Raw genomic sequence first — 12,301 nt, forward strand, 5'->3', positions numbered from 1 at the left:
TCATTTGATGTTCTCTGTAGAGGAAACCCACCTCACTGACAAAAGGCAAAGGAGGAAAAACCCAACACCCAACCCCAACCAACCAATTTTCCCCTGCAACCGTGTCTGCCTGTCCCGCATTGGACTTGTCAGCCACAAACAAGCCTGCAGCTGACGTGGACATTTACCCCTTCCATAAATCTTCATCTGCGAAGCCAAGCCAAAGAAGAAAGAAGAGAGGAAACTCTGAATACAAAACCTTGCAGTGTCCAAGGTGATTCTTCTGGGTAGGCATCTTGACAGTTTTTAGGCAGGACTTATCCACATTCGCTAGAGTGGACCCAAGAACTTTTGGATTTTATTTCAAGCGACGGTTTCTCCTCCAACCTTGCGCAGCAGGGTGCAGACACCACGATTCGTTGGAGAAAGTTTGCAAACTCAATTTCAAAAGAGCCGCCATCCCACTATCTAACCTCTACCAAAGAGGGGTCCCGTTTAATCTACAAATCACATTCCAAAGAAAGCAACTACAGCATCAGTTCCCTGCACTCAGATCTTTACCATTGTGACCAGAAATCTGTATTGAAAATTCCAGTGCCACTTCACTATCATTACCAACTGGATGGTTAGTGCAATGCTATATAACAGCACCAACAACCTGGTTAAGGATCCAGTGCTGCCTGCAAGGAGTTTCTTTGTTCAGCCACGAGCGTTGGGAGCTGTACTTTGTTGCAGGAGAGTTTAAAAATGGAATGAGGCAGCAATTGGTGAGAATTGGTGATACAGATAGAGCTTCCCTTTTTATTTGCTACTGGCTCAGAGCAGCTAGTGTGAGAATGGAAAGAGGACAGAGGAGGTCAGGCAAGAGTAGGTAATGGAGACAGCAGGTAGAGTCGCAGAATGCTCCAATTGCAGGATCTGGGAGAGCACAGGTATCTCTGATGACTTCACCTGCAAGTGGTGCATCCAACTGCAGCTCCTGACCGACCATATTGGGGAACTGGAGCAGGATGAGCTTGGGGTCATTTGGGAGGCAAAGGACATGATAGACCAGAAGCTACAAGGAGACAGTCACTCCCAATGAAAGGTAACTGGGGATTGGAGCACCACCTCCTTACAGACCACATTCGGGAACTGGATAAACTCTGGACCATTCAGGAGGCAGATGGGGCAAATAGAAGGAGGCAGCTGCACCCAGACCCAATGGCACTTTGGTCAATTCTGAGCCTCAGATGAGTTTAATTTAAAAAAAAAGAAAGATCAGGAAGAGCACGTCACAGGGGAGTTGATATGGGAAGCTAGGAGATGCTGCTGCTACAGGAAAGTGTGTGCCTTTGGGTGCTCTGGACCAGGATATCCAATTGATTGCAGAATATTCTCAAGGGAGGATGAGGAGCCAGAGGTCATGGTAGATACTGATTCCAATGACTTAGGTAGGAGTGGGGTAGAGGTTCTGCAAAGCAAGTTTAGGGAGTTAGAAAAGTGGTTGAAAAGCAGGATCTCCATGGTGGTAATCACTGGATTACTCCCAGTGCCATGAACTGGCAAAAAGGTCAGAAAAATAAGAATGCAGACAAATAAGCGATGAGATGGTGCAGGGTTTCAAGTTCTTGGATCATTGGAACCTTTCTGGAGAAGGGGTGACGTGTACAAGCAGAGCAGGTCAAGCAGGCTAGACAAAGGACATACAGTAGATGCTGTAGAACTGGAGGGGAGCCAATACTCAGACAAGGAGGCTTGGTAATACCTTTGGGGTGTTAAACTCTATTGGCAGGGGTGGAAACTAAAGTGAAGAGCCAGAGGGCACACTAGTCAGCTGGTAGGGAGTCTGTGGGAAGGACAGGCGGATAGGGCAAAACTGGGGAGGAGTTGCATTGTAACAAGGGCAGAATTTAAATAAAAAAAACAAATGCCGAGCTAAAGGTCTTTTATTTAAATACGCACAAGTAGATGGTCTTGTGGTACAGCCACAGATTGGCAGGTATGATCTGGTGGCCAAAGGATGGATGTCATTGGGACCTGAATGTCCAAGGCAGATGGGGTGGAGGACCGGAAAATTCCAAATGTCACCCTGCTAGTTAAAAGAGAGTGAGGCAACAGAAAGGAAATTATAGACCGGTAGTTGGAAAGTTGCCAGGATGAGGTCATGGAGCATCTGGAGATGTATGACAAGGCAGGACAAAGGCAGTATGGTCAGCAAGGTCAAGGGGAAAAATCTTACCTAACAAACTGGCAACAACTTTGAGGAAACCACAAACAGGCTAGACAAAGGACATACAGTAGACACTGTAGATTTGGACTTTCAAAATATCTTTGACAAAGGGCCACACATGAAGCTGCCTCAAAAGAATTATAGGAAGATACTAGCATGGGTGGAACATTGGCTGCTCAACAGAAAAGAGTGGGAATAAGGAAAACTTATTCTGGTTTGCTACTGGTTACCAGTGGTGTACCGGATGGTTCAGTGTAGGGGCCACTTCTTTTTCAGTTATATGTTAATGATTTGGATTGCAGAGTTTGTGGCAAAGTTTGCCGATTATACAATGTGGAGGGGCAGGTAGTGAGGAGAAAGAGAATGGGCAAGTAGCAAATAAAATATCATGTTGGAAAGTGTATGGTCATGTACTTTTGTAGTAGAGCAGGCTATTATTTGGATGGGGAGAAAATTAAAGGTACAAAGGGACCATGAGTCATTATGGAGGATACCCTGAAGGTTAACTACCAGGTTGAGTAAAGCATATGCAATGTTGCCATTCATATCTTGAGGAACTAGATACAAGTGCAGGAAATGAATGTTGAGGCCTCACTTGGAGTCCAGGGTACAATCCTCATTTAAAAAAGGATGTACTGGCAGAGATTTACAAGAATGATTCTGGAATGAAGGGATTAGCACATGAACATTTGACAGCTCTCGGATTGCTCCTGGGAGTTCACAATAATGGCCGGGGGGCGGGGGGGGGGGGGTTCCTCAGAAGCATTTTGAATGTTGAAGGGCCTTGACAGAGTAGATGGAGTAAAGTTTTTCCTCCATGGCTGGGGATTCAAGGACAAGAGGGCACAACTTCAGGATTGAAGGGAGGCCATTTTTTTTTTAATATAAAAAAGGATTTGTTTAGCCAGAAAGTAGTGAACCTTTGGAATTTGCTGCTATGGAGGCCAGGTCCTTGGTGTATTAAAGGCAAAGATCGAGTTATCCGAATAGTCACTGTACTGAAGTCATCAGGAGCTTGGGCAGGGGCAGTGGGAGAAAGATTCAGCTTGTATTGGAATGGTGAAGCAGTCTAGACAGGCCAAATGGCTTACTTCTATATCTTATTGTCTCCAGCCAAACTTCTGTCATTTTGTCCCCACATCATGCTTCAAGACATTTAACTAAATGGGCCATGGTTTTGCATTATATCCCAACAGGTCAAAGATACCTGATATATTTATGTATATAGGGTAGGAATTAAATTTTCTAGTCAAAAATTCAAATCAATCTGGGAAACTTTAATTCAATCACTATCCTGCAAAGCATACAGAATTCCAAATCAGATTGGCACAGTCACATCTCACCAAAGCTTCAGGTAAGGGTGACATGGGGAAGAAATTCAAACTAGGCACCCACCTGTGTCAAGAATATTCATTTACAGCAGAGAAAGTGACCATTTGTTGACTGGACATCAGTATGGGAGAAAAGGCTGAACTACTGTCATCATGTAGCCCCCCACAAGTCATAGCAAGTGACCAAATACTGAAACAAGCTTCTTCTGCCTTGAGTAGCAAGTTCTAGTACTAATCTTCAAAAAGGGTTTGATGTCCTGCTCCCCACCACTTTAGTTCTACAATTTGGGTGCATTATTCTGTGAGTATTTAGAGGTGGTTTGGGAGGAATTGTTTGAGCAGCTTACACTCACACATTTTTTAAACACAGAATATTTGCAGGAGGCAACAAAGTATCTACAGCAGCTTGCCTGGGAGAGCATGTGACCTTTGCTGGCAGGAGAGAGGAACAGTTTTGCTCTCAGAGAGGGAGGGTGTGAAAACCAGCAAGAACCCTCCTGAGTAGTAACCATTTGCCTGTTAAGCACCAAAGACTGGTGAACTTTGTTAATGCTAACTTCAGTGTACAGTACAAGAATTGTCTGCAACCCATGAGATTGGATTGTGAACCAAATAACTTTTCTGAACTTGCATATACACACACATTACATACACGTGTGCTTAGAATTAGAAGGGGGTTAAGTTGGGTAAGTCAATAGCGACAAGTTAAAGTGTAATTTGGTTTTCATGTTTAAAGATAATTAAAAGCAACTTTTGTTTCACCGTTTGTCTTGGTGTATTATCTATTGCTGCTGGGTTTTGGGGTCCTCTGGGCTCATACACCTTGCCATTTTTAAATGCCTTGAACATGTATACCGAGGTCCCAATTCCCTGTGGATATTCATGCTGAAATGCTAAACACTACACTTTAACCAAATTTCATCCATCACTTCTCACCAATAGTCAAAACTAGCACTTGAAATTTGTATCTGCAAATTTAAATCGATATTCCAGTCTAGTTAGAGGGTGCATTATTAAACCCCACAAGCTATAATCCAAAGCACTCGACAAAGACCAAATCAATATTTTTCCATTTGCCTGGACGTTGCTAATGTGGGACAAACTTTATCATTTTAGATATTCAAGCTTACCATATGTTTAGTGAGACCTTGATTGACCTTCACAACATTCTTGGCAATGTGCTCCATCACAGGTACTAGATCCTCCTCTTTATAGTCCATGTAGTGTTGAAGAAGAGGTGTCTGAAAGTGGTGTTGAAAGAGTTAGTGAATCAGCACATTAAAAAACTGACAAGTTTTGAAGTCATCAATACTCACCCATTCTCCTGTTTTAAGGACTTTTTGAGCAAGGCAAAAAGCAGCAGCTGCAATCTGGGATGGGGGATAATGCATCATTTCGTAGTCGATTATAGTCAATTCCATCAAGTACTTAGCTAGAGTGTGATGTTCAGAGCTTACCTAGAATTAAAGGGACAAGCAGACTAAATGGCTTGCATATTGACAAGGAGCAACTGGAATTTACTAAACAAAAATTTCAATTGTTTAATGTTAACTTGTTTCAAACAAAGTTCAAAATTAGTTTCAAAGAAAATTAAGCAGATTCCTTTTTCTGGTTAATATCCTTTAACAATGCAAATATTTAATCCAAACTGGATAGCTGATCAATTATACAACTACAGTTCAGATAAGTTGCTTGGCATTCAATTCTCACCATTCAAATCATTTCACGAGTGAACTCTGTACCTTATGACACCCAATCAAAAGCTCAGGTAGTCACTGAAGTTATAAACACACAAAATCTAAATTGGAATTTGAATGATCAAATGCTATTAGTTAAGTTGGGAAATATTTTGTTGTAAATAAAGCTTCTTGAATGCCTCACAAGGTTAGCCAACTGAATGAGAGCACCAAGGCAGATTTCCTCTGCCTTAGGCCACATGGTCATTTTCAGCACAGGACACCTCCTGTTAATTATTCAGGTCCCAATGCAAAGATTCAGTGTAGAATCATTTCAATTCCATCACCCAACAAGACAAATTGAGATATTTTTTGGAAAATAAACTTACTTCTGCAACTTTTGAAGCTCTCCGCAAAAAGTGCAGTGGGAGAGGCCGACCCAGAGAAAAATTAAGCTTTTGCAGGATCTTCCTTTCCATTTCGCGTATTGCAGCTGTAGTGTAAGTGTTGTCTGTAACATAGACAAAGTCCCCAATTTCTGGAGGATACATCTCTTCATATTTGGAGGCTACTAGCATTGCTGTCACACCAACAAGTTGTAGTTTGCTCTTGGTTACTGGGTTATCCTAGAAAGAACCAGTTACATTAGAACCTTTGCCACATTTACAAATCAAGATCAACCCAATTAATAACATCTGCTGAAGATAGTTACACAAACAAATTTAGAAATTGAAAACAAACATTTTGCTTTTAAATCTTAATATGCCCTGCCCAACTTTTCAACATTGTACCAACCAGATTTGGTTGGTACTTTTTCTTCATTTAATAGGCAACATTTATAATAAGCCATTAAGATTGCAATCAAATTCTAATGACAAAATTAGAAGGGCTGGGAAGAGGAACTTCAGTTACATCTTCCAGAGGAATCATGGAAGAATATTTTTGGATTGGTTAATACCTCTTCAATATGTGTTTTATCATTTTTTGATTCAGTTTAAAGTGGTACATTAGGCTCATATGTTGAAAGCAAATTGGCCTGTGATTTTTCCAACGTTAGTCCTATTTGTGGTAGATGCAAATCAGAAGAGGCTTCTCTAACTTGTGTTTTGGTCATGTCCCATGTTGGAAAGATATTGGATAGATATTTTTAAGATTGTCAGCTCTTCTGGATACCAATTTGCAACCTAACCCATTGACTGCTCTTCCATTTTCATACATCATGTACGTAACCTTTTCTATATTTCTAGATTATTCTATATCTAGAAGAGCCATCTTATTTAAATGAAAAGATTCTAATCCATCTCCTTTGACACAGTGGTTCTCTCAAATTAAGTTTAGAGAAAGTTAGGAGTTGTATATTTGATACTTCTGTTAGATCTGAAGAGATTTGGTGACCAAATTATTTCCACATGACTTATTATAATCATTTTCCCTTCTAAACTATATTTAATTTTATTTCTTTTCTTTGTTAGTGAAGTGCAGCCAATTATTTTTTTTATTTTTAAAATTCTCAGGATAGGCTGCCCAGTCTTTTTTCCTTAGATTAGGTGGGGTTTTATAAAACTGATCTTTTTTGATGATTTCAGTTTGAGGAGACGAGAACATATTTGATAATTGTGGTATAATGCAATATGTTATATAGTGATTCTTTTTTAACCTTGATTATATATTCTTATTCTCATTTTTTAATATATTTTTTAAACAATCTGAATATGCAAAAGACAGACTTCAGGAAGGCAATACAATGGGATAAAATGCAAGTAGGGATAAAGATGCATTTCTGCAGATTAAACCAAGATAGTTAACTGATGAGGCATTCTTACCTGCAGGAATCGATCTATGATTGATACAGTCATGTACAGTGTTTCCTGAAGCAGCTGAAATTTTCTCTGAACTTGGACAAGCCAGTCTATTAGGATAGCGCGCATATTCTGAGTTATCTCCTTTCCCTCCAAATATTTTGGCCTCACGAACTGCTCCAACTGGAGGCCAAACAAAATTGAATTTTAGTAACCAAACCAATTCAAAAGCAAGACTTTCTTCATTCCTATAAACAGTTCAGGAAATTGAGTGCTGAAAGCAAGTGAGAAAGTTAAGAAATAAATCAAGAGAAGAATGAGGATGCAAGAAGGGTGCAGGGAGATTTACAAGCTTGTGGCCTGGACTGGAGAGCATGCCTTATGGGGATGGGTTGAGTGAACTTGGTCTTTTACCCCCTTGGAGTGAGAGGACCAGGGGGTGACCTGATAGAAGTGTACAAAGTAAGAGTTATTGATTGTATAGATGTCCAAAGGATTTTTCCAACAGGCAAATGGCCAGCACAAGGGGGCACCGTTTTAAGGTACCTGGGAGTAAGCACAAGGAGGGAAAAAAAACACAGGCAACAGTGGTTGAGGCAGATACAAAGATTTAAGAGAATATTGGATAAAAAGGGAGTGTTATGCATTCAGGAAATTCTAGGTAGTAGTCAAAGTAGGTTATTAGGTCAGCTCAACACTGGGCTGAAGGGTCTGTACTGTGATGTAGACAAAGTGCTGGAGGATCTCAGCAGGCCGTGCAGCCTCTGTGGAAAGCACAAGGCAGTTGGCATTTTGGGGTGAAACTCCCCTCCCTCATCAGGAATACCAGGCAAATGCTGGAATAAAAGGGAGGGGTGGAGGGGAGGTGCACCAGCTGGCAGGCAGGAAGAAAAGGCCTTCATTGGAGGAAAGGGCAGAGAAAGATTCACTCTGATAAGGAGCAAGGAAGGCATAGGTACAAAATAGTAGGAGGGGAAGGTTCAGAGAAGGAGGAATTGAGCCAGAGACCAGGAAAAGCACAGGGGAATGGGTTAGAAACTGCCAAAAGAAAGATCAATCCTGATGAACTGATAAGACCATAAACACTGGCCAGAGCAAATATTTTCAGCACCTGCACGATCACGTAAAATTTGGTCAATCATGTGACCCAGTAATAACATTAAACACTTGTCATCCTGGTATTCCTCAACGATAATTGTTCCAAAGTCAAACCAGAGCCTCCTTACCTGTTGCTACCACAATCACCCAAACAAAACCAAGAACCCAGTCAATTTTCACCATTTTTTATTCTGCAGATAAACTAGTCTCCCCATTTCCACACACCTCACACGAAAACCAAAAGCCAAACTAAAGCCGTCCAAAAAATATAGATTTGTCTTCTTAAATGTATAGTCCAGGCTAGGGGACAGAAATTTTTAGTGATAAAAGATAGATAGTTTCATGAATGTGGTGACAAAGTGTAGTTTTGGCATTGAGAAATAATGTTACTGCAGCACAAGAGATGGGCAAGACCAGACTTTAAAAAAAACTTTATTTATTCGTTCAAAAAACAAATATGACATACAGCAATTTAACATGAACATTGTGTGAGTACACACACATTAAAAAAAGACCCCCCCTTCAGCCAACTCTCTTGAGAGCCATAAGAAAAAAAAATTAAATAAACATATTAAAATCTAATCAATATAAATTGAAATGTAAATATCCCAAGTATAACAGCCACTACTTAATAAAAAAATTATAATTATCATGCAAAACATGTAATTTTTTCCATTATTAAATATTTCATCTCATTATGCCATCTATTAATATCAATCATATTTGTATCTTTCCACGTACTAGCAATACATTTCTGCGCTATGGATAAAGCTAAATATACAAAAGCAAGCTGGAATTTATCTAATCCCAAGCCTTTCAAAGGTTGCAAACTACCCAATAAAAATACTGTTGGATCTAAAACTATTTTAATCTTATACAGATATTCTAAAAACTATTGAATTTTCTTCCAAAAAGATTGTATATGTCTACATAACCAAACAGCATGAAAAAAGTTCCAACCATATCACCACATCTAAAACACAAATCTGATTCATTAAAACCATATTTTTAAAAATTTTTCAGGTGTCAAATATAATTGATGTAAAAAAATTGTAATTAATCATTGCATAACATGCATTTATCAACCTACCCAGTCTCATTTGCCAATAGGAGATCCAGTTGATGTTTGGAGTACAATTTATCTAATCAATCATCTTCAGAAAAAAATAAAACCAATATCCGCATCCCCTTTAATTTTAGATCTATCCCAACCCTTTTTATCCATACCATCCTGTAATATTTGATACATATATGAAATAACCCTTCTCTGGTACCTTCATAAGAAGTCTCAAATTTAGTCATTTTAGGTAAAATCATATCATTACCAAACATACATTTTACCTAAGATCAAATTTGATAATAAAGAATTCTTATCAATACCAAAATCTTCCCTCATCTGATTAAAAGAAAAAAAACTTACCCTCTTTAAAACAATCTCCCAAATTTTTCACACCTTTAAATCTCCAGTGCAATAAACTTTGATTATGTATTGAAAAAGAAATAAGTTGATTATTATACAACGGAGTCAAAGCCAATAATTTACCCCTAGAGTCTATCATTTTATTTTTCTTTATCCATAATTTCATTAAATGTTTTAGTATAGGTACATTATATTGCTGTAACAAATTTATATTCCACCTAAACAAAAATTGATGCATTTCAAATTCAGAAATACTTGCCATCTCAATTTTAATTTTAGCCCAACTAGGAGGCCGTACCAAATCCATCAATTAACTAATAAATTTAAGTTGGGCTGCCTCATAATAATTTTGAAAATGTGGTAAACGTAGTCCCCCTAACTCATATTTCCAGGTTAATTTATTCAAAGCTACTCTTGAAAATTTACCCCTCCATAAAAACTCCCTAACCATTTTATTTAAATCTTGAAAAAAATTTTTATCAAGTAAATACAGAATAGTTTGAAAAAAATATTGTATACACTGAAAGATATTCATCTTAATTGTATTTATCTTTCCCATTAAATAGGTAAATCTTTCCATTTAATCAAATCAGTTTTAATTTTTTTCATTAATGAAGCATAATTTAATTTATATAAAGATTAATAATTAACATTCAAAATTATACCCAGATATTTAATTCGATCAGTCCACTTCAAATTAATAATATTCTTATAAACTGAATAATCTCCTTCACTTACCGGTAATATTTCATTTTTTCCCCCAATTAGCTTTATATCCAGAAAGACATCCATATTGTATTAAACATCCCTTCAAATGTAAAAGTGACTGAGCTGGGTTTATTAAATACACCAATACATCGTCAGCAAATAAATTAATTTTATACTTCTCATTTAAAACTTTCATACCTTGTATCTGTGTATTTTGTCTTATCAACTGTGCTAAAGGTTCAATCACTAATGCAAACAAAGCTGGTGATAAAGGACAACCTTGATGAGTTGATCGAGTTAACTTAAAAGATTCTGAAATCAAACCATTTGTCAATACTCTAGCTACCGGTTTACTATATAGAGCCCTAATCCAACCAATAAAAGGACGACCAAACTCCAAAACTTTAAACAAAAAATTCCATTCAACTCTATCAAATGCTTTTTCTGCATCCAAGGTTATCACCATCAGATGATCTAAAGATTGTCGAAATCTATTAATCAAACTAATCACGCGCAAAATGTAATCTGAAGCATATCTATTCTTTATAAAACCTGTTTGATCAATATGAATCAACTTTGGTAAAAAATTTAGCCAATCTATTCGCTAATATTTTAGCTATTATTTTATAATCTACATTTAACAATGAAATTGGTCTATGTGAAGATGCTGTCAAAGGAACTATCTTTTTTAGGAATTACTGTAATTAAAGCACTAGAACAAGACTCAGGTAATTCATAATGTTCTCCAACTTGACGTAATACATCCCCAAACACTAGATAAATCATCATAAAATTTTTTTATAAAACTCAACCGAAAATCCATCACCATCAGGCGATTTACCGTTCGGCATTTCCAGCATAGCCATTTTAATTTCCAATCAGTAAATAGTTCTTCTAACTCCTGTATATCTCCATCCTCTAATATCGGTAAATTCAACTGTGATTTTTATTTAAAAAAAAATCAATTTTCCTTCAGATGTATACAATTTTTTTATAAAATGAAAATAAAACTCATCATTAATCTCACAAGGTTTATAAGTAATGAGAATTCCGTCTAACAGCATTAATATTCCTCGATATCCGTTCTTTCTTTAATTGCCACGCCAATGCCTTGTGCTTTCTCTCCCCATTCGTAATATCGTTGTTTAGTCCTATTAATCACACATTCAAATTGATAAGATTGCAAAGTATTATATTTCAATTTCAGCCTAGATAATTCTATTTTCTGATCTTCTGTAGCATCTTTCTGAAATTCCTTTTCTAACTCATCGATCTATTTCTCCAATTCAAGACTCTGATTTAATTGATTCTTTTTTTATTTTAGAAGTATAACTAATTATTTGTCCTCAAATAGGCTTTCATACCATCCCATAATACAAATTTACTTTGAACAGAATTAGAATTTTCTTTCAAAAAAAATTAATGTTTTTTCAACAAATCAATAAATTCCATATTTTTAAACAACATTGTATTAAATCTCCAACGATAAGCTATTTGAATTTTCTCAGAAGTCTCATATGTAAAATATAGAGTATAATCTGAAATCACCCTACTTTTACATTCCGCTTGTTGTATTTTCCCTTGTAAATGTGCCGATACTAAAAAGAAGTCAATCCTTGAAAACAATTCATGTCTAGATGAATAAAAGGAAAAATCTTTCTCTGTCGGATTAAGACGTCTCCAAATATCTACTAAATTAAGATCTTTCATCAACGCTTGGACCTGAATTGCCATCTTCGATTTTTTAATTTTATTCGGAGTTTTATCTAATAAAGGTTCCAAAACTCAATTAAAATCACCACCAACTAAAATATTATCATTAGCCTGACCCAAACATAAAAATGCATCCGAAATAAATACTTCATCTGCATTTGGACCATAAATATTGTCCAAAATTCACTAAAAATCTTACAATTCAATTTAAGAATACATCCTGCCTTTTCCTCCATTGATTGTAATTCAAAAGATAAATTTTTATCTATCAAAATTGCTACACCTTTAGCTCTAGAATTAAATGAAGAATGTACATGCCCAACCCAGTCCCTTTTTAATTTCACACTTTCCTTCACATTCAAATG

At 37.1% G+C, this 12,301-nt stretch overlaps 1 protein-coding gene across 3 annotated transcripts in view; it reads right to left on the reverse strand.

Moving 5' to 3' along the window:
- The window catches only part of LOC138763855 (G2/mitotic-specific cyclin-B1-like), a 28,672-nt gene that overhangs the window by 3,093 nt on the left and 13,278 nt on the right, over positions 1-12,301 (reverse strand). For all 3 annotated transcript variants that reach the window (XM_069938738.1, XM_069938728.1, XM_069938722.1), the window contains exons 5-8: positions 7,022-7,180; positions 5,588-5,824; positions 4,839-4,979; positions 4,653-4,763 (exon numbers count right to left, since the gene is read on the reverse strand). In XM_069938738.1, coding sequence (XP_069794839.1) covers positions 4,653-4,763; positions 4,839-4,979; positions 5,588-5,824; positions 7,022-7,180 — 648 coding nt within the window. The remainder of the gene's footprint in view (positions 1-4,652; positions 4,764-4,838; positions 4,980-5,587; positions 5,825-7,021; positions 7,181-12,301) is intronic.

The sequence above is a fragment of the Narcine bancroftii genome, chromosome 1 (genome assembly GCF_036971445.1).
Source record: "Narcine bancroftii isolate sNarBan1 chromosome 1, sNarBan1.hap1, whole genome shotgun sequence".
Lineage (NCBI taxonomy): Eukaryota > Metazoa > Chordata > Chondrichthyes > Torpediniformes > Narcinidae > Narcine > Narcine bancroftii.